Consider the following 20743-nt stretch of genomic DNA (forward strand, 5'->3'; position numbering starts at 1 on the left):
TGGATGCCGTTCAAGGACGATGTTTGTTTGGTCCGATTCTCTTCGGTTGTACCTGCTGTAATAAATAAATTTGATGTCCTTCGGCCTGTTCGCTGGTTAGTTTTTGGGCTGGTTTGGTCTAGCTGGTGCTGGTTTATTGTGAGAGAAAAACACTGTTGGCTGGCTGGTTTGGGCTGGCTGAAACCAACAAGCGAACAGGACGCTTGTCTCAAATGTTCCAACTTGCAAATGGATGGATTTCCATCCATATATATCCACTTCCATACCTCTTGGCTCTGGCCCACTCAAACTTGGGTCCATGTCCAAAAAAAAAACTCTAAAACATTATCCATTGAGCATGAGCGATGCATTATTACGTGATTTGCTGGTAATAAACATATATAATGACAAAGTTAGAGCAAATTAGATAGAGGTGTGTTTACTTTGTGGGTGTATAGATACGTATCCTAGGGTGCATATATGGGCATATGGCAGAATTTTTAATCAAACTCATTGTATTTTTTGTGTGCCCTCTAAACGCAACATGCCTTCCCCCTGAACACATAATTAAGCAAGTGCATTCGAGATGAGGGGAGTGCACCATCATGTTAATTTTAAAATGAGTAAAATGCACCGGAGGTCCATTAACTTTCGGTGAAGTGTCATCTAGATCCATCAACTTTGAAACTGCATTTTTTGGTCCATTAACTTTCGTTTTGTGTCATCTAGGTCCATCAGCTTTGACTCTTGCATTTTTTGTCCTGCTCGAATCATGATAGGGGCGCATCGCCACGCGGCTGCCCGACGCGGCCGTCGACGACCTTCTCATCCCGAGCTACTCGTACCTCGTGGGGACGCTCTACGACATGGCGCGTGGCAGGTCCAGCAGCGGACGGTGGTGGCACAGACTCGCCGGCCACGCATTGAGCAGAGCCCCTGAGTTCTGGTCCTTGCCGCTAACGAGCCCGGCCCTGGTGGCGTCGTCTGGGGTGTCGGGGGACCCGAACGCGGCGCCGCCGTCGATGGAGCGGAATAGCTGCACGTTCCACGTCTCGGGGTCGTCCGAGAACGTGACAGGCGACGGCGGGATGAGCTCGTCGGCGAGGTCCCGGAGCTGGATGAGCAGGTCCTTGCCGCCCTGCTTGCGCCATCGCTACTCGAAGTTGTAGAGCACGTCCCATGCCACAGGGCCCTCGAGGCGGCAGTGGATGTCGTGCCACGGCTCCCTCGGCCCGCCCTTGGCGATGGCGGCCGTTGCGAAGTTTGGCTGGTGGAAGTCGTCGTGGTGCACGCCGTCCAGCGTCCGGAATAGCGAGTGGGACGGCGTGTCGTAGCGGCCGTCGCAGAGGTCCAGCCCGCCCACGAAGCTGAGGATCCTCTGCTGCCGCTGCGACGACCGCGACACCGGCATGTCGTGGTCGACGACGACGATCTTCTGGTGGTGCGTGAACATGGTGGATATCTGCAGGTCCTGCACGATGCTCCCTGAGTCGTCGGGGTTCCGCGGGCACAGCACGCATTGCACGTCGGTGCCCTGGAAGTAGTTCATCGTCTCCTCGTCGTGGGTGGCCATGAGCCCGTCCTTCTTGAGCACCCCTACGGAGGTGCGATCGTCCCAGACGAGCATGAGCACGCGGACACCCTCGCCAGCCTTCTTCTTGAGCAGCTCGCCGAGCGTGACGCCGCCGACGGGCCTGGGCGGGCGGGCGCCGTCCCTGAGCAGCGTGATCTCCGTGTACACCGACCACCCGGTGATGTAGATGAGGTGCTTGGCGCCGCTGATGGCATCGAAGATGTCCTCCCAACACTGGTGCGCCTCGTAGCACCTGCCGCCGTCGAGCGGGATCCGCGGGACGAAGCCGTCGGGGACGTGCGCGTCCTTGTACTGCGTGACCCTGCACCCCTGCCGCTGCGAGAAGAAGGTGTAGGGCACGCCGGGGTACTTGCCGCTGCGCACGCCCCTGCCCCAGCTCCGGTCCTTGGAGATGTCAAAGTACTGGAGCTTGACGTGGACCTTCCCGCCGCTCTCGAGCGGCTTGCGGTCCTTGCCGTCGCCGCCGCCGCAGAGCAGAGGCGCAGCCAGCGGTCCACCTCGTGGCCGTCGAAGATGTCGCGGACGGGGAGGTAGGCGACGCCGACGGTGGAGGCGCCGATGGGGTTCTTGGCCCGGATGGTGAAGACGACGTCGGAGGCGAGGTGCGCGCAGTAGACGTGGAAGGACTCGTACCACCGCGGGCTGGCCGTCTCGTCGGGGAGCGTGCGGGTGCGGCCAACGCGGGCCTTGCCGAGCTCGATGGTGGCGTAGATCTTGCTGGTGCCCTTGCCCACGCCCACCGTGTCCTCGACCGTCTCAACCAGCTTGCGGAGGAACCCGGGAGCCTAGCTGCTGGGCCTGCTGGAGTTGGACAGCTCCTCTGCCCCAAAGATGGTGACGTGAAGCGAGCCATGGAGCAGTATCCTCGCCATCCCTCGCGTCGATTTCAGATCACCTGCACATACATACGCAACCAGAGCCAATGTATGATGGCAAACGTACGTACAGATTCCAGCAGGAAAACACACATGCATACCCGGCAGACGAGCGACGGCGGCGAGTGCAGGCATGGCTCCACCGACGCAAAAAACCGACGTGCGTGCATGCATGCGTGGACCTGCAGTGAACCATTTAAAAAGTTCATGATAAAAAATGCAAGAGTCAAAGCTGATGGACCTAGATGACACAAAACGAAAGTTAATGGACCAAAAAATACAGTTACAAAATTGATGGACCTAGATGACACCTCACCAAAAATTAATGGACCTCTAGTGTATTTTACTCTTTTAAAATTATACTTCCTCCATGCTTTTGAAATATATAAAACTTGGGTTTGACTCGGCAAGGTCTTCAAAACCGGACAAGCTTGTAGTTTCTATTATATTGCAAAAAAAAAACGAAGCCACAAAATGTACTGTATAGAACTTTTTGAATTTTCTTAGAGCAAGGTTAATAAAAGAGTCAAGTGTTTGGGTATAAGTCAATATATAAGAGCCAAGTTACACAATAGTTAGGGCCTGTTTGGTCAGCCCCTCAAGTTTAGTCAGCTAAATCGAGTTCCAATTAGTCACTTTTCACCCAAATATTATGACTAAATAGGATTTAGCCAACTAGCCACCAAAATGTTGCTAAAAGTGACTAAACCTCACCTTTTAGTCACTTTGAAGCCAAACACATTGACTAAAAGATACTCAAACCAAACACCCAGTGATTAAAGTTTAGTCCTTGGTTTATGTGACTAAAGTTAAAGAGGAGAAACCAAACAGGACCTTAGCCTTCTATTTGTCTATAAGATTTCTTTATTATTATATGTTTTCATTCTCTTTCCTATTTCTCCTCGCATACATCCCTATTGAGACACACTATTGTCTATGCTTCGTGTCCAAATAATTGCTTACATGAGAGCCAAGCTCGCTTCAGCTTCTCTCTCCTTCCTTCTCTCTTTCACATGAGCAAAAATATTAATTAGCTTGGCTATAAGCCAACTATTGTACTTGCTTTTAATGAGCTTTCCAGTTTCACAATAATTCATTCATGTTGGGTACCTTGGGCGACAAAATGCATAGTCGAATCAAAGACAACCACCGTGCCGTGCGTTAATTAATCGGAAGAAGATAGCGACTCCCCAGTGGCCAAACTGCTATAGCGTACAGATCGAGTCTTACAATGTGACAAGTACAACTTCTTCTATGCTTGGTCAATTACATCAACCTCATCAGCTAATTAATTAGGCATTCTTGAGGGAAGACATTTTTATACGCCCCGTCAAATTATGCCCAAATTAAATAAAAACCATTTACAATAATAAGAATATATATAAAGCACACACATGGATCCAATAGCAACTTACAAAGCCATTGGAATTTCCAAAAGGACAAGTAAGCAAAGCACTAAAACTAGCAGCCAGCTCGGAATCGCCGTCGGAGCCACTCCACCCACCTGCTCTGCTCCTCCATGGCCAGCAGCACGAGCAGCTACCCTCTCGTGCTGCTCCTGCTGCTGGCGGCCACGGCCGCAGCGGCAGCCGCCACCGAGGCGTCCATCGGCGGCGGCAACACGACCGCGACGTCGTCGTCGTCGCCGACGGCGTACGAGATGCTGGAGCGGTACGACTTCCCGCGGGGGATCCTACCGGCGGGGGTGTCCGGGTACGAGCTCCGCGGGGACGGCAGCTTCGAGGTGTACTTCCCGCGGCCCTGCGAGTTCCTGCTGGCGGGGACGTGGCTGGTCCGGTACGAGGCGCGCGTGCGGGGCTCCGTCGCGGCCGGGTCGCTCACGGCGCTTGAGGGGATCAGCGTGAAGGTGCTCTTCCTGTGGCTCGGCGTCGGCGAGGTGGACCGCGCCGGGGACACGCTCAGCTTCTACATCGGCCCCGTCGCCACCTCGTTCCCGCTCGATGACTTTGCCGAGAGCCCGCGCTGCCGCGGCTATGACTATGATGGCGCCGGCGCCGACGACGGCTTCTTCCTCCCGGCGGCGGCGGCGGCGGCATCGTCGTGACCCGCGCGTCGTGCTGCCTGCGTGATGGTGATGGGCTAGTTCGCGCCGCGGCGCCGGCGATGGTTAGTGTCTGTACAATTGTATGTATGTACCTGCCGCCTTGATGATTTAGCTGGCTATTTACACGTGTGCATCGATTGAGACGAGCCGGCGATTCGCTATTTCTTCTTCATTTTTGTTTCAGGGATCGGAATTGGATCGAGTTATTTGGTCATCTCCTTGTCCTTGATGCAGCTTCATCATGTGTCGTGTCTTACAATTCTTTAAGCGTGCCTTCTCCTGGTTTATGATCGTGCGATCAATTAGCTAGCTATGCCGCGTCGCATGATGTGCCATGGCGCCATGGTGGCGAGAGGTAGCCTACGTCAACGCCGGCCTCTCACCGGTGCAACTCTTGGCAGAACAGTCTCCGAAAGACAGTTTCAATGTTCACGTCATCTTCAAGCCCGCCGCCTGGACAAAACCACGGTCAACGCTCAATACCGGCCATGAAATCGTAAGATTCAACGCGGAGCAGCTCAGCTTCTGTGAAAGGAGAATGCTCGCTATGGAACCAGAGAGAGATTTGTTTTCTGTCATGGATAAGCTCCAGTTATAATAAACAGAAGAAAAGAAAAAAAGTCATTATGGTTGTAGGTTCGCTTGCTGCAGCCTGCGGAAGGATCTTTGGTTCAGCACGGGTCGCCATCTAAAACCAGATGTGTCATCCCCACTTTCACTACCTAACAAACTTGTCCAATACGAGATGAACTATGAATCCATCGACCTGTGTCGTTTATTCTTTCTTTCTTTTTTGCCACCAATATCATCCCACCGAGTCATCGACATAGCATCTTCGTTCGAAAAGAAACGAAAGCACTGTCTATACGGAATTGAGCGTATAGAGTTTATTGATATTTTGTCTATAAAACCAACCTGCTTTGTGAGCTGTGACTCTTACAAAGATGCTATTCAAGCTGTGTTGGAGGGGAATGTAGATACTGCTATCATTATAACACAGGCAAGTTTGATGAGAAAGACTGACAACCTGATGTGGTTTAAACAGAAAACGGTAAATCAATTGTGGAAAAATCATCCAGAAACCACGCACCAGGCGAGGATGACTGACAATAATAAAACAGATTTGAAGCGTTGTTTAGGTTACACAGCAAATATGACTAGATCAAAACATGCATGTATTATTCGTTTCCATACAAATGAGCCTACAAAGTACAAGCTGATCTAAACATGCACCAACAATTAACACATGTGTTTATCTGACTGGCCGACTGCTCTAGCCACTCTTTTCAAGGGTATGCACTGTCATTACAAAGGGTGCCAGACTCTGCAAGTGAGAGAGGGTGCACGTAACATACCGACCGATCTTGAACACCCAGTTGTGGCCAGAGAACTACCCAGAACAGGCAAACTTCAAACTTTCGATGTCGATACAATCAGTCTATCTGACAATTGGAATTTTAAACAATCAGGACGTTTCTATCACATCATACTACCACAGCCCATAAAGTTCCAAAAATGGTTCCATGGAAAATTTCAATACAGCACATGATCGCATCCAATGCCCTTGAGGCATTTGACTGAACCATGACAATGAAGATGTACATACATAATTAGGAAAAAGATGCAGTATGGTACAGAGAAGGTAAGTAAAAACATACAAATTCTTTCACTCCAACGATTTGAGTAGCCGGAATAGACCAGCTGCTTCCCTTATCCGTGAAAATTCAATACAGAACGCTTGTACCTCAATGAAAAGATCTTGAACTGCACCCAAATAAAAATGCACAAAATTATCTGCGTTGTCCACTCGGAAAAGGGTGGGAAAACCCAAACTTGTGGACTAGCATTTCAACAATTTACAAGCCTACAAGAAAACAAGGAAACTTGAAACGAATACAATTAACTTCATGAGATTCAAATTGCACCAGGGCAGCTATCAATGGTATTGCACACAAGACACTGATTGTTTTATGAATAACAATGTCTACATGTAACTATATTAGCTGGAAACTACAAGATCAGTTATAAATAAATAAATACATAATGCGTTCATGGTTATTGTCAAACAGCACCTCCAGACCTGAGAGACTATATTGTCTCAGTTTTCAGACCATAGAAATAGACATTGCAATATATCCAAGCAAAAAGGGAGCAACAAGAACCAAACGAGAAAATGGCTAAAGTGTTACACATGTATATGCATAGGATATCAAATCAAAGTAGAGATCAGAATGTTTTAACCACATATGACAACAAGTAGCTTAAGAGCATTTGAATTTTACCTTAAAAATGCATCAGGGAATGAAATGCAAGATAAGTAATAAGCAACTAGCCTACAGAAGTGAGCAAACCATACAATTGAGATGGCAGAAATAAATAATATGAAAGGTGCACAGGGTGTAAAGTACTAAAGTCAAGGTGTACAGTTGGATATTACACTCGAGGCGGAAAGCAGGAATATGAAACTCTAATCTTTGAGAGCTGATTATTTTTTATTGAGATAGCAGAAGTTACGACATTTCAGCAACGGTATGCAAAGCAGACCTTTGTTAAGCATGAGCAACTCACCGTTTATAATCTTGTTTCGGATAAGACTCTGCAGGAAAACACAAACTAGTCTCACAAGTCTGTTTTGCATGTATTTATCCTGCACAAAAAATAAGTATCATTCAGATAAACATATATCAGTATACCGCACATTAACACGAGAAGTCCCAAATTAACCGATAAGCAAAACACAAAGTGCAGAAATTAAAGGAGTAAAGCACAACGTTCTATAAACCATAGGGCATTTCTTTTGGAATAATGCAAAACACGTAACAGCACCATAATCACCCACATCACTAGTGATCCCCAAGGCTAATGATAAAAGCACTTATCCCCAGATTCACCATGGGCCTTGTAATTTAAGCATATGCATTAGTGGTCTCACATTCCCATAGGGAATGCAGTCAAGATTAAGTTGCCCCTGCTAGAACATATCTGCTAATTACAAGATATTAAAACCCAAATTATTTAAGCATTAACTTCAACTAAGATGTGATAATACACAAAAATGGTGAAGAATACTTCTTGATCAACTTCAATCGAAATGAACTGAGCTAGTGCTCGGGTGGCTAGCGTTGCCGATGTGCACGCTGACGGTGCGAATTCGATTCCCAGGAATCGCACTCGCATCTCTCGCCGGGACTTGTTCCCAATAATGTCTGCAGCCTCTCTCGCGTGGAGACAAAAAGGGACTGCAACACACCCGTTGCCTATGGAACCATGGCTAGTCCCGGTGATCTCTGGAAGTACGCGGTCTACTGATCTGTGTGTAGTTGTAGGTCTAGTTGTGCACGTGTGGTGTGAGTGTGGTGTGTGTGGGTAGCGTGGGCGTGCGTTCGTGCATGAACAGATGCTACAGCTGTACCCAGATGAGAGGCTTAAAAAAACTTCAATCAAAATGAATAAAACAAAGAACAAACCTTTATGTTTTGACATGATTGGATACAATTTGTGATGTACTCATGGACAAACTCTGTTGGAAGGTCAACAGCAGTAGTAAGTCTGTTCACAACTTCCATAGAATGCAAGCTCATTTCCATGTGCACAAGAACATCAAAGTAACTACAAAAAAAGGATCATCGGTCAAATAAAGGGCAGGAAGAAGGCTGCCTATATGATAATAGAACATACAACAAAGAAAAGAGACACACCCAGGAATGTCAGGAGAGTGAATTAGCTTCGAAAGAACCTCAACAGCAATGAGCGGGTTGTGTTCAACAAGATCCTGAAACCATGCATAGATTCAGAACTCCAAGATCAAATGGCGTTAAATATGTGAGACTCAGTTCATAGAGTACACGTACAGGAAGCTTCTGTGGGGTCATCCCACAGTAATAAACCAGTTTAGGATCATTTGTCAGTTCTACTATGACTTCCTGCAAGAAACTGTGAACAAATTAGGCATGTACCATCGGAACCTCTTATGTACCAAAGAATGTCTGAGAAAAAAAGGGTGATAAAACCTAGGTGCCATAAATTTATCCAGCAATGAGGCTATAAAGTTATCATAAGGAAACAAGAGGAAAAGAAATCCTAGTCATAGAACAAGCAATTTGATAAAAACAGCCATCATTATCTTGACGAAATATTAGAATGTAGCAGTGAACCTCCTGTTGGGCAGGTGCAAGTGGACCTTTTAAGGCTCTTGCAATCAAATCTCGGATAGCAGCCCCTCGACTCGTGTCAGCACACATGCTATAATCCCATAATAGCTCGTGGTTATTGTCAGGGTTCAACCATTGTAGCTGTATGTTCATCACAATAGAAGTTATATTTACGGAACTGGTATTAAAATGCAACTTCTGACTGAGTAATTTTACCTCCCCATCAAGTACAGGAAGTCTTGGGGGTGTGGGCCGAATCCATTGCGGACCCAACCTTCCCCCCGATTTGTCTTGGAGTAAAACAGCAATAGTAGCATCTCTATCATCAGAAGCAGATTTCTGCTTGCTTCCAGGTGGTGATATCGAAGACCTTATAAGGTTATGAAAGCAATAAATAAAGGAGAAGAAATTGGACAAATGAAATTCAAGGACCTCACAAGAAATATCAATTTAGATACGGGGGTGTACATGAGCCTACATACTCTGGTGAATTTGCACAACTTTGAGGCACGTCTGGATCTGGTATAGCACTTCTAACCATAGCAGCTCTGAAACTACTAATCTGAGGCCGGGAGTGTACACTAGTACTGCAATATTGCTTCTCAAGTTGTTCCCGAGGCAAAAAATCCTAAACAAATAGACGAACATATGAATAATCATACTCGACCAAAACATAAAAAGTTGTTTACCTAATCAAAAGCCCACCTGAGATGCTGAAACAGATCCATTAATGTAATCTACCGCAGACTGATTCAGGACCTGAAAAACAAAAATCACCACAGAAATTAACTAAATACATATACTTTGCAGGTTCCTTTCTCAGCATCAATAAATGAAAAAACAATGTCCAAGCTGTTGATTGCATATTATATAAAATTTCATGGTAGCAATGTCTAATGACCCTTAATCAATAGATGCATGTCAGCATAGGAAAGGAGAACATAATCCCTATGATATTGTCATTCTATGCCACACTAAATGTTGACTCGTATTTAAAAGTCAAAGAAAGAGAAAAGACCTCATTATTATTGTTTCCACTAGATGAAGTCAATAATAATTGGACAAATGCCCGTTCTGATTTCTCTGACGTTTCATCACAGGCTGCCTGTAGATATCAACACATGAAACTAAGGCATCAAGCATGAAAAATATTTAGTCCATCCAAAAGACGTTGCAACAATTACATCTCAAGAACCATAGAAAAGTAGCAAAACATGTTGAATGTTCGATTTTTCAGCATGATGCTAAATGATTAAAGAAAGTAATCAGCTATGTTTCTGCGCCACTAAAACCACAATCGAAAGAGACAAGGACTCAGATGCTATAAATAAGTAGTAATCAAAGCTATAAACAGTAGCTCTCTAGCACAGAGCAGTAAATGAGGAATACATGATTGATTTGAACAGAAATGCATTCAAAATGTGAACTGACCTTAATTAATCTTTAAAAAATAATGGTGCTAAGAAATTGCTGTTACAATTCAAGAAATATAATAGAGGCAACACTGACAGATCCAATTGATTCAAAAATGGTTAGATATTAAGAAAACGGTTATTTATACTATTCATAAAGCTATAGAAACCTAATATACAAGGCTCCAAGGTTCAGCTATTTGATTCAGCTAAAGCACAAATCAAATAAGACCCTAAGTTTACAATAACAAAAACAGATTCCAGTAATAGAGCTTGGAGGTCAACATAAAATAAGAAACCCATTGTGTGGACCCTAGATTGTCAAGTGGGTAGCACAGAATGCAAAGATCCAGCTTATATATGCTAGAATATAAAGGCAAGTCTTGGCCAAATGGGAGCTGAAGGTTTTGTAGAAGAAAGACGATGTACAATAAAAGGCAGAATTTTTCAAGAGACCAATTCACCATCAGAATAATGTAGATGACTAAACTTTTGATCCACATAAGTATCTCCTGAAAGAAGAATGCCCTCACACGCGAACTTCGGTACTAGATCAGAATGTGTGTTTGGTACCAGTGCCATAGTCTAGATGTGGGAGTTGGGGAAATGTAAAATATAGTCCAGTCGAGTCCAGCATGAAACATATGGAAGAATATTGCAATTTTGCACATTGATTTGTTTAAGTATGCTGAATAGAAAAATGTGAATTCTTCTATCATAAACCAAATCACAGAATTGAAACAACAAGGTTTACCACTTACATTTAACAATATAGGAATATATGGATTTGCCGTCTGCGGCGAATAGCTCTGATGAAGAATTGCAAATGCAATTAAACGGCCAGTAGGATGAAGCATCTTCTTGTCCTAATCGAAGGGCAACATAATATATCAGATTTGTAGCACTATTCCAGTGAAAGCAAATATGAATCTAGAATCTCATAGTGAACATAACAGACCCAACTTACAAAATGAACTAAAGGTAGGTGAATAGTATCCCTAAAAATTTGTTGTGAGGTGCAAATATGAAGTTATTAAGGAGAATGCATGTGAAAACACCAACTACTATTGTCACAGCATAATTTGGTTCAGAAGTCACTAGTGCTGTGCATTGTCTCCTACAGGACAGCGTACCAGGCAGGGGGGAGTGTCAGTACATGAAAGGTTCTGCAGCACTAAACAGCCCAAAACTTTCAGCGCTGTTGTAACCCACTAAATCAGCTATAGCATGCCACCAATTAGTGGAACATCAATACAACTCTAACTGCAGTATTCTTCATTTCACCCCTAAATATTTTTTGTTGCAGTATGGTTAATGGAGAAATTTGACATGTCCTGTAAGGAAAATATGGTTCCTCTCAAAACTATTGAGCCTTCGAAGAGAAGAACAATCAAGTTACAAACCTATTTTTTGTTGCAAAGGGGCATAAAAGAACTGAAGATGATTGGTTAAATGTTTCTTCAAGGGTGAAAGGTCTTTTGAAATGGTACAATTAAAAAACAAAATCATAGCCTATGTGTAAACTTCAAATTTCTTTTCATGCACTACCGAGGTTGCACATCGTTCTTAAAAAAATTGACACATGAACCAAATATGCTAGCCTTTCCTTAATTCTATAACCAGACAGTGGTAGATCAAACTGAAATAGGCCATACTTGCACCAGCAGTTTGGCATTATTTACTCCAACAAGAAATAAGAAAATTATATAGATTCTGCTTTCAGATTGCATGAACCAATAGAAGCACGTTCAATAGGGTGATGATCCATTTAATCAAGGGAAAATTAGTTTCATAGCACCGAAAGAATGCGAGAATCAGAAAATACCACCAAAAGTTCGTCACGCCGTAAAATACCATTAAAAGTGAGCATTCATTCGGCAATCTAGCACTCTGTTACTTTCACTGTTAACGCCGTTGGTTGCGTCTGTCTGAGCACTCGGCTTCAGTGCTTCACTCAAAATTCAAAAACGAGCAAGAGCCATGGGAGGACGTCGAGAACAGCCTGTATACGTCGCATCAACCTGGGCAGGCCTGCGGTGGTACAGCCTCGCCCCAGGCAGCTTGGAGCTCAAGCCCAGCGCCTGTCCTTGCCTCGGACGCTGCCGCCTAGCACTCCAGCACCGACGCCCTACGCCACCGGAGACGCACTCGCCCCGGCTCGCCGAAGCTACCTCCGCCGGAGCTGCGCCGCACCAGCGTGCGACTCCACCCACAGCAGCCAGCCGCCGGAGCTCGCCACCACGACCCACGGGCAACAGGGCCTTCCCGCCGCTACCCCGCTGCCCGGAGCTCCCCGCACTGGAGCCGAGTGCGGTTAGCACAGAGCACCCGTGCGCATCGAAGCCGACGCCGCGCCGAAGGCCGGAGCTGAGCACCGCCGGCACCAAGACAGTCGCCACCACCGGTCTGCTCTCTCCTTTTCTCTCCGTCCGCTCGCTGCTCGGACAGGCGCCGCTAGTGGCACTATGCGCGACCGTGCTGTCGCGGTCGCGGTCCAGGAGCGACTGACGATTCTTGCACCGGGTACCAGCTCGCCGGACTCCGCCAAAACGAGCGCTTTCGGCTTTCTCGCATGGAAAAGGACGATGTGTGCATGCACCAGCCCAATCGATCCATGGATGTCCTGTGAGGACAGCCGGCTGCTCGGCGTCCACTGATGTGCGTGCTCTCCCAAGAGGACGGCGGAGACGCACGATCCGTTGCTGTCCACGGGTGTCCAATCAGGCATTTTCGCTCACGCTGAGGCCCGCGATCAACGCAGTTACCTGCCCCCGCAGCTTCCGGTTGGCGGCACCCATCTCGGACGCGTTCGCGGTCGGCCAGCCGTCGACCACAACGTCGAGGCCCACCGAGAACCCACATAGCTCGGGAGGTCGCGGGCGCCGCACGGCGCCACTAGCAGCATCGCCGCTGCTCTGCTCGCCATGTCACAGGCATTCGTCCTTTTTGGCTTCGGCAACGGCAAACAGTCCGGCCGGCGAGTAGTAGATGGATGTTGGAGAAGGAGCGTACGTCCCAGGCTCCCAGCGGGTGGAGACAGACGCCGTTAGCTCTGAAGGTGACAGAACGTATGGAATGCTACTTCCAGTTAACGTTTACATCTTTGAATGGTATTTTACGTGACAGAGCTCTTTCAATGGTATTTTTCGATTCTTGTGATCTTTCAATGTTATATAACCAATTTTCCCTTTAATCAATACTAACAAACAAGTGAATCCTCAAAGCCAGAACTGTTATGCGTCCTCTTGCTCACACTATTGATGTAACTAAAGCTAGGAATGCTCATTGTGCTATATGGGACTATGGAAAAAGAGTTTAGACCAAGTTCTATACGTTATTTTGATCTGATGATATTCTACAAGTGACAAATCCTGAAGTTTGGTTTGAGTTTACCATGAACTACAACCCTAAACCTCAGTGATAAAGAGCAGCTACAGCAAGAACTCAAGGTCAAGAATCCAATAGCTATTAAATTCTCACCAAGTGCAAATCCAAACAAACATGATCGAGCTAACCCCACGAAGCCACACACAAACACAAAGAACTTAGTCTCAAACTAAGAAAGACTGAAGAAATGGCCCTAAATCTACATGTCCAGCGATCCATCCATTCCAGGTCAAAATATTCAAAATTCAGAAAGCATCCCAGAAAAACCGAAAGATGGCGAGTCAATGGTCTCCAAAACCCCAGAAATGTCAGCTACATCGAACCATCCGACACTCCATCCGAAGCCTAAACCGCAATCAGAAAGTGAAATCGCAAAAATGCAGTAGCCTAACTCATCCCGATTCGCGCGTCGACCCCAGCTAAAGCAGTGCCCCAAACCGGCGCGAGAAAGCAAAACCCACCAAATCTGAGTAGCCAGCACAAACCCTAACCCAACCAACTCAGGCTAGCCCCCGATCCGTTTCCCGCCGCCAAAGCACCCCGCCCAATCTGACGAAAGGAAAGCAAGCAAGAGAAAAGCTGGAAGGCCGGAAGCGGGGGAGAGGCAAGGGCGCGGGCGCGGGCGTGGCTTGCCTCGAGGAGGAAGGAGAGGGCGCCGCCGACGCGGAGGCGGCGCTCGCGGGGGAACCGCGCGAGGAAGTCGGCGACGACGTCGGTGAGCGGGCGGGCGGCGGCGGCCAGCAGCGAGAGGAGGTCGGACCGCTCGTCGGGACGCAGCGTGGGGACGGGGGAGCACGCCGACATGGTGGGCGCCGTCGGCAACTTCGGGGCCGAGGTCGCGGTCGCCGTCGCCGTGGTGAGGGACGGCGGCGAGGATTTTTCTTTTTCGGCTTCGGGTTTGTTTTTTTTTTTTTTTTTTTTTTTGGAGAATCCGCGGGGTCAGTGGGAGGAGTAGGCGGCTGGCTCGGGATGTGGATCGGACGGGTGCGGCTGTGTGGGTTTGCGTTTGCGTTTCTTTCACTTTCCCTTTCCTTTTCTTCAGTGTTGGATGTTGCATAGGTCTACCTACCGACGAATTTCATTTTCATTTTCGTATATCCACAACCATTACCATCGTCCACAGGTAATAATTAGGATAATTTTAATCATTTATATAAGACTGCGTGATATCAACTGCGTGATATCAACGGATTTGTCTTTCTTTTCACTTTCTTTTTTCTTTTTCTTCGTTGAGCTCCACCGCACTGAGATTGTTGTTTAGGTCTACGATTTGTTTCACATTCACCACCATCATCGGTTGTCCGCAAGTAACAATAGTCTTCAGTTATTTGTATAAGATGACGTGATATTGACAGATATAGTTATGGATTTGTCTTTCTTTACACTTTTTCTTTCTTTTTTCTTGGACAGTTATCGTGGACATGCAACTCTATTAGGCCCACTTCGCTAGGGTTATCTTGATACTCACATTTACCTAGCTAGCTGACGGATCTTATTTCACATACACCACCATTATCATTGTCCACAAATAATAGTCGCGATGATTTCAATCGTTTGTATAAGATGACATGCCCTATGTAGTGCTTATAATGATCTCTTTGGTAGAGCTAAAACGGCTATAGTTCTGTCTTCTCAATAAGACTTAAGCACAATAACCTTGCCATTGCCATCAGGAAGATAATGTCATTTGAAATGTCAAGGAAGATGGGTAAAAAAAACATCTTCATCAAGCAAGCAAAACATCGCCCTCCCGTGCGATGAACATAAGAAGATTAAGAGGTTGAATCAAGCTCAAGTTCAAGTGAGGGAGAAGATGAGAAAGAGGAAGATAATCCTCCTCCAATGATGAAGAAGTGATGAGATTAATTAGAGGAGTGAAGAAGATGATTGGCAAGATCTAGTCCAAGGGCGTGCCCATCACAATTGAAGACATCACGTTCAACAACCAAAGAAAAACACAAATAGGTTGTGGTGAGATTTAGCACTTTTGTGGAGGATTGTCCAAACAAACCCAAGTTAAAGAACAATAAGAATGGAAGGAAAGGAAAATGTGGTCAATGCCTTACAAATGTGAATGCATGGGATGACTCTTCAAGTGAGGAAGAAGCCCATCACAGGAGGCTCCACCACAAGTTATCATCAAGCTCTTCACACATATGTCTCGTGGCAAGAAAAATATAGTTGAAAGCGAAAACAATGAAGTCATAATGACTCCCCTCCTTCCTATGAAGATCTTGCTAACTTGGTCGAACAGTTTCAAGAAGCTTGCACTAAGCACCAAGCAAAAATCAAAACTTGGAACAAAAGTTAGTTAGCTCAAATAAAAGTTATGATGAACATGCAAGAAAAATTGACACATTTGCAGATTATAATGTTGAGCTAGCTAACAAACTTTAAAAAACTAGAAGCTAGTACAAGTACCTAAAAAGGTTTCTCTTTGACATAATTCAAAAGAATGTGTCTACTTCTTGCATTGATTTAATTGATCTAAACTCACCATCTTGCACCAAGACTTATGCTGAGCATGCATGTTTTTGTAGATTTATGCACCGCTTATATTTTTCATATTTTTGTAGGTATATTATGATCCTTGAAGATATATGGACTATATCAGATGTGCACTACCTGACAATATGAAGGGTATTAGAGATGACAACGGGGAATTCCCTATATCGGGGGATGGTTTCCCATCCCCGTCTTCAAGGGAGGATTCCCTGTCCATGGCAATGTTTGTGGGGACACTTTTTCCCCATCCCGGTCCCTCGGTGAAGAATTAACCCCCACCAAGATCCCCGTCCCGTAATAAAATTATAGTTAGAAGAGGATACGACACAGGAGCAAAGATTTCAATGTCGATTTCTCAAAAACAATTGTTGTTCTCATATCACAAAATCCAAAGGACAAGGAACATTTAGTGGTTCTCATCTGTCGAAATCCAAATAACAGGAAACATTAGTTCTATTCTCACAAATCTAAAGAAAATATGCATCACAATGATGAAGAGCCCTATGACTATGAGATAGTGAATGGAATTGATGCGTAGTGTTTAGCATCTTAACCACATCATCTTCTGCCCATGGTTGCATGCCTTGCCTCTTTTTGGCTTTGGTGAATGGTGTGGAGCCGTGTGGGAGGTTCAAGAGTGGTAACCAGTGGATGGCGTTGCAGCTTGGGGATTAAGTCCGTGACTTCGCAAGAAGCAAGCTAGACGCCGGTGACACCACGCACACTCCGTGACAGACTCCTCATCTTAACCTCTAGTGACGCAGTAGTGGCGCTAGTGCTGCTCCAGAGCTCTGATGGGCGGCGGCTGGTGTGGACTAAAGACTTGGCCACCTAGGACTTAGGGTTAGTGGTGGTATATATAGTCGACAATAAATAATGGGCCTTTTAGATGGGCCTGGAGCTCTGCCCTCTGGTTCATCTCGCTCATGAGATGCTATAGCGGGGCATGAGAGTAGGGATTGAGGATGGGGATTAGGGAACCATCGTCATCCTTGGCATCCCTGACGGGGATCACATTATTACCAAATCGATCCTCGTGGGGGATAAATTGACCACATCCCTGTCCCTTAATGGGGGAATTCTCTATGAGGGATCGAGGATCAGGGCCCATTGCCATCTCTAGGTAGCATGTGTGGACGGCGAAAAGGCGACGAGTCGTCCTCCGCCATCAGGTGCAGCACACACGAAGCTAGCCGAGAGAAACCGCGTAGAGCAGATCTCGAACTCTCTTTGGGCTTAGGAGTGGACACTAGACCAGATGGTCGTGACTGAGGGTGTGCCAGTCAATTTGACCCTATAATTAACAAGGAGAGAAAGTTAATCAGTAAATTAAGGCGGAACATGCCGGTGTTTGTCCAGACAGTTCCAAATATACGGCCAAGTGACCAATAAGATAAGGCTATCGACTAGAGAGTCGATATCTAGCATGTTTCATGATATAATGTAAACAAAATAAGCATATCGGCAATTATTATTTACTTAGTTACATGGATCTAACTTAGCCGATGATCATGAAAACATGCAAGAGGTGTAAAGATAGCCATGTAAGCATTCAAGTGAGAGACATACTAGCTTTTTATCCAGGACAAAAAAACAAGTATAAGCATATAAACAGCCAGAACATCCTCGACAAATAGGGTTATCGACTAAAATAGCCGATTTCGATGATCTTATCATATAGCATGCGATCACTCATCCGTTGGATATAAATAAACCAACAAACGACTAGTCCCAATCTATTGTATCATCAACAGATCAAGTCGTCTGATACAACATTGATAGTAGGACCCTAGATTAGAGACTAGCAATCAATAGATCTATTTATATCGCAAGGAAATCATGAAGGCATGTTATACACGTGGAAGCTTAGGCCATCGGCTAAATAGCCGATGGAGACATAGTGGGTGGCTTGACGTCATGCTCTTCTTAATAGATAGATCTACTAACTGACAATATCTAATCTAACACACTATCAACAGGTCGAGTCGGCTGATGCAACATTGATAGCGGAGTCATACCGGGTACTAGCGATCAATGAATCTATCTCTTAATAGAACACGACTTCAAACACCCGCCATGTACGATCAAGATCGAGAAAAAATAGTCATCAAACAGGATCTAACGTCAAGGATTGAATTCAACCGTGATAATAATCGGTAGACGATAGATCAAAATAATAAGACCAATAAATCTCAATCTAAATCGGGCAATTTGTGATATTGTGTTAAACAGTAAACTATTTAGCACGATATCGATAACTTTGATTAATACCAACGTTTACAAGAGATCAATCGTTTGTTGTAGCCTTGTAAAGGTTGATACAAATCGATAACTAATCTATACCATGTTTTGTAAGAGATCAGTCGTTTGTTGCAGCCTTACAAATAACAATATAGATCGATAACTAACTTATACCGTGACTTGCAAGAGATCAGTCGTCTATTGTATCCTCACAAGTAACAATATAAGTCGTGATGGATACTCACAAACAAGCTAGAGGTTAGGTCATTCGATATAGCCCTGCTTGCCCAAAAGTTGAATTCTACTCTAGTCCTACTCCTAAGGGGTGGCGTGAGCTAAAAAGTAAAGGTACTTGTTTGGTTGATCGATGAGAGATGTCTATTACAATAGCCGGGGTTTACTATTTATACCTAAGGCTTGACTATGAGTCCTGGTCGAATAAAACCGATCACAAAACTTTGGAAAAGAAAACACAATTTCCTAATCTTAAGATAACTTGAACTCCAAGCTTTCCCTTCTGTGGAGTCCGCCATGTTTTTCCTGATCCTAAACAACCCGTCACTCTTGCTGCTGGAGTCTCCTTGAGATGACGTTGTTGCCAAAATCCAGCTGACTCTGTCCGATCGTCTTGGACTAGCCGATTCTGCTATCTCCACGGCTTCTCTTGGCGCATTTTGAATTATGGGGACTCATGCAACGAACCAAATTCTGATGTCAACAGCATGGTACACTAACGATCATAGAGATCTACTTTGGGACCTAATGGTATGTTAAGATCTGATTGGTCAATAATTACCACGAGGAATGAAGATGTGGCCAAAACTTCTCATCCCTAGGATTGGATTTTATATATCAAGCAACTTTTAGATTCTACATTAATATTTTTTTCCTCAAGATGATCTTTGGCTCTGCAGATAAATTGCCACATGATGCGTTGAAAGAAGTATCAAATTTCATTTTTGAAGAAATGTGGGGTTTGCTTTTAGCAAGATTTAGTATCAACAACCTTCTCGCAAACAAGGAAAATAGGACAACACAGGAATCATAGAAGTTTTGTAACAACTTTGGTTTTTGAACTTGAAAGTATTCCTAATCTAGAAATAGGTATGTGACCACTTAAGAGGGACTGGATAATGTTTGGGATGATCATGTGATGACATGTTCTTTGCTTTTGAGATCTAATTAGGGTCCCATTGCCTAGTGTCCAGTTTGCATGCTTAGCTCACAAGGCCTGGAGCAGCAACTTTGTTCTTGGGTAACAGAGAATCAATGTTTGTTGTGCGTCCATGGTAGTTTGCTTCTTGCCTTTTTCAAACATCAAAGTGAATGTTTTGCATGCAGAAGAAATCCATCTATAACAGATGTTATTGGTATCAATCTGGACACAACGAATTGTAGGAGCTAGATGAGATTGATGTTGGATTATGGCAATGAAGTTTGTTCCAATTGCTACACATGCATATAATCCTAGTAAAAAAAATAAAAGGAAAGTAGGAGCATGTTTGGATTCATTATCTGCTAATAGTTAGGTAGCTAATAGCTCATATCTAATATTAGCTAGCTAACTATTAGCTACGTATTAGCTGGAGGGTGTTTTGATGCACACCTAATAAAAAAGGCTACTAAAATAACTATTAGCTATTCCCTCCGTTCATTAATATAAGCCATATAGTTTTTAGCACCAATATTAACGCACGGCTTAGAGAAGGATATGAGACCAAGAAAAAAAGAAAATTAGGTCATCTTCTCTCTCCCAATCAGATTGCTTTCTAAATCTAAGGGATTGGTTGGGGCATGTGCTATGCACGGTGGGAATGTTTCCAAACTAATCGGCGTGGGAGCTGATACGTACCTATATGTCGGTGTTTCAGACCGGCGGGCCCTCAACCAACTAGTAAATTTGTACTGCTTATTCTCAGTCTCGGATGGTGATGCAAAGAGACACAAGGTTTATACTAGTTCGGGTAATGAACACCCTACGTCCAGTTTGGAAGGTCGATCTTGTATTCCTTGCACCGAAGTGCTTGTAGTAGGGGGTTACAAGCAAGGCGAGAGAGGGAACTAGTCCTAGGTCTCTACATGGAGTGGCGTGGATTGCTTGAGATGTTGATCTCAGATAGCGGGGAAGCTCGAGCGTTCGTCTGTGTGTTCATGCGTGAGTTCGTTGCGTGGGCATAGGCCTAATCGTTCATGTCCGATCCTAGAAACGGTCTAGGTCCTTCCCTTTTATAGTTGAAGGGGGGACAAGGGTAATACATGCGCTAGCTACACGACGTCGTGCGAACTGAGGCGGCATGTCTGAGCCCTGTAGCCTGTTACTGTGGCGGCATGTCCGACGGAGTGGTCTTGTCCTTGAAGTACTGGGCGACGCGCCGGTCACATCCGACCCTGTGCGTCGTGGGAGCTCTAGTGTTTTCTAGAAGCAGGCGTGGTGATCGGTGTGCTGGTCACTGTGTGTTGACTGCGCGCGAGAAGCCGAGGCTTAGTTGGTGCCGAGGCTGAGCTGTCGTGGGGGTCTCGGTAGACGTGAATCC

The 20743-nt window shown here is 45.3% G+C and overlaps 2 protein-coding genes and 1 pseudogene across 6 annotated transcripts; 1 reads left to right on the top strand and 2 right to left on the bottom strand.

The window, feature by feature from the left end:
- Positions 1 to 838: 838 nt before the first annotated feature.
- On the bottom strand, positions 839 to 2445 carry LOC136507390 (phospholipase D alpha 1-like; annotated as a pseudogene).
- Positions 2446 to 3711: 1266 nt separating this feature from the next.
- LOC136509151 (uncharacterized) lies at positions 3712 to 5339 on the top strand. Of its 2 annotated transcripts, none has more exons than XM_066503973.1 (2): positions 3712 to 4597; positions 4698 to 5339. In XM_066503973.1, the coding sequence occupies exon 1, from the start codon at positions 3968 to 3970 to the stop codon at positions 4511 to 4513; it is 546 nt and encodes a 181-aa protein (XP_066360070.1). In that variant the 5' UTR covers positions 3712 to 3967; the 3' UTR covers positions 4514 to 4597; positions 4698 to 5339. The 2 variants fall into 2 exon arrangements, with proteins under 2 accessions (XP_066360070.1, XP_066360072.1); XM_066503975.1 differs by having other exon boundaries at positions 3712 to 4575.
- Positions 5340 to 5613: 274 nt separating this feature from the next.
- Positions 5614 to 14397, bottom strand: LOC136508192 (uncharacterized). 4 transcript variants are annotated; one of them, XM_066502817.1, is made up of 13 exons: positions 14097 to 14395; positions 10838 to 10942; positions 9683 to 9769; positions 9370 to 9423; positions 9147 to 9292; positions 8881 to 9034; positions 8668 to 8805; positions 8365 to 8436; positions 8212 to 8285; positions 7981 to 8122; positions 7082 to 7160; positions 6172 to 6277; positions 5614 to 5955 (listed from the first exon to the last, which is right to left on the bottom strand). In XM_066502817.1, the coding sequence occupies exons 1-12, from the start codon at positions 14265 to 14267 to the stop codon at positions 6180 to 6182; spliced, it is 1320 nt and encodes a 439-aa protein (XP_066358914.1). In that variant the 5' UTR covers positions 14268 to 14395; the 3' UTR covers positions 5614 to 5955; positions 6172 to 6179. The 4 variants fall into 4 exon arrangements, with proteins under 4 accessions (XP_066358914.1, XP_066358917.1, XP_066358915.1 ...); XM_066502820.1 differs by having other exon boundaries at positions 5614 to 6277; positions 14097 to 14384; XM_066502819.1 differs by lacking the exon at positions 5614 to 5955 and having other exon boundaries at positions 6240 to 6377; positions 14097 to 14397.
- Positions 14398 to 20743: the final 6346 nt, after the last annotated feature.

Source organism: Miscanthus floridulus, chromosome 15 (assembly GCF_019320115.1).
Source record: "Miscanthus floridulus cultivar M001 chromosome 15, ASM1932011v1, whole genome shotgun sequence".
Lineage (NCBI taxonomy): Eukaryota > Viridiplantae > Streptophyta > Magnoliopsida > Poales > Poaceae > Miscanthus > Miscanthus floridulus.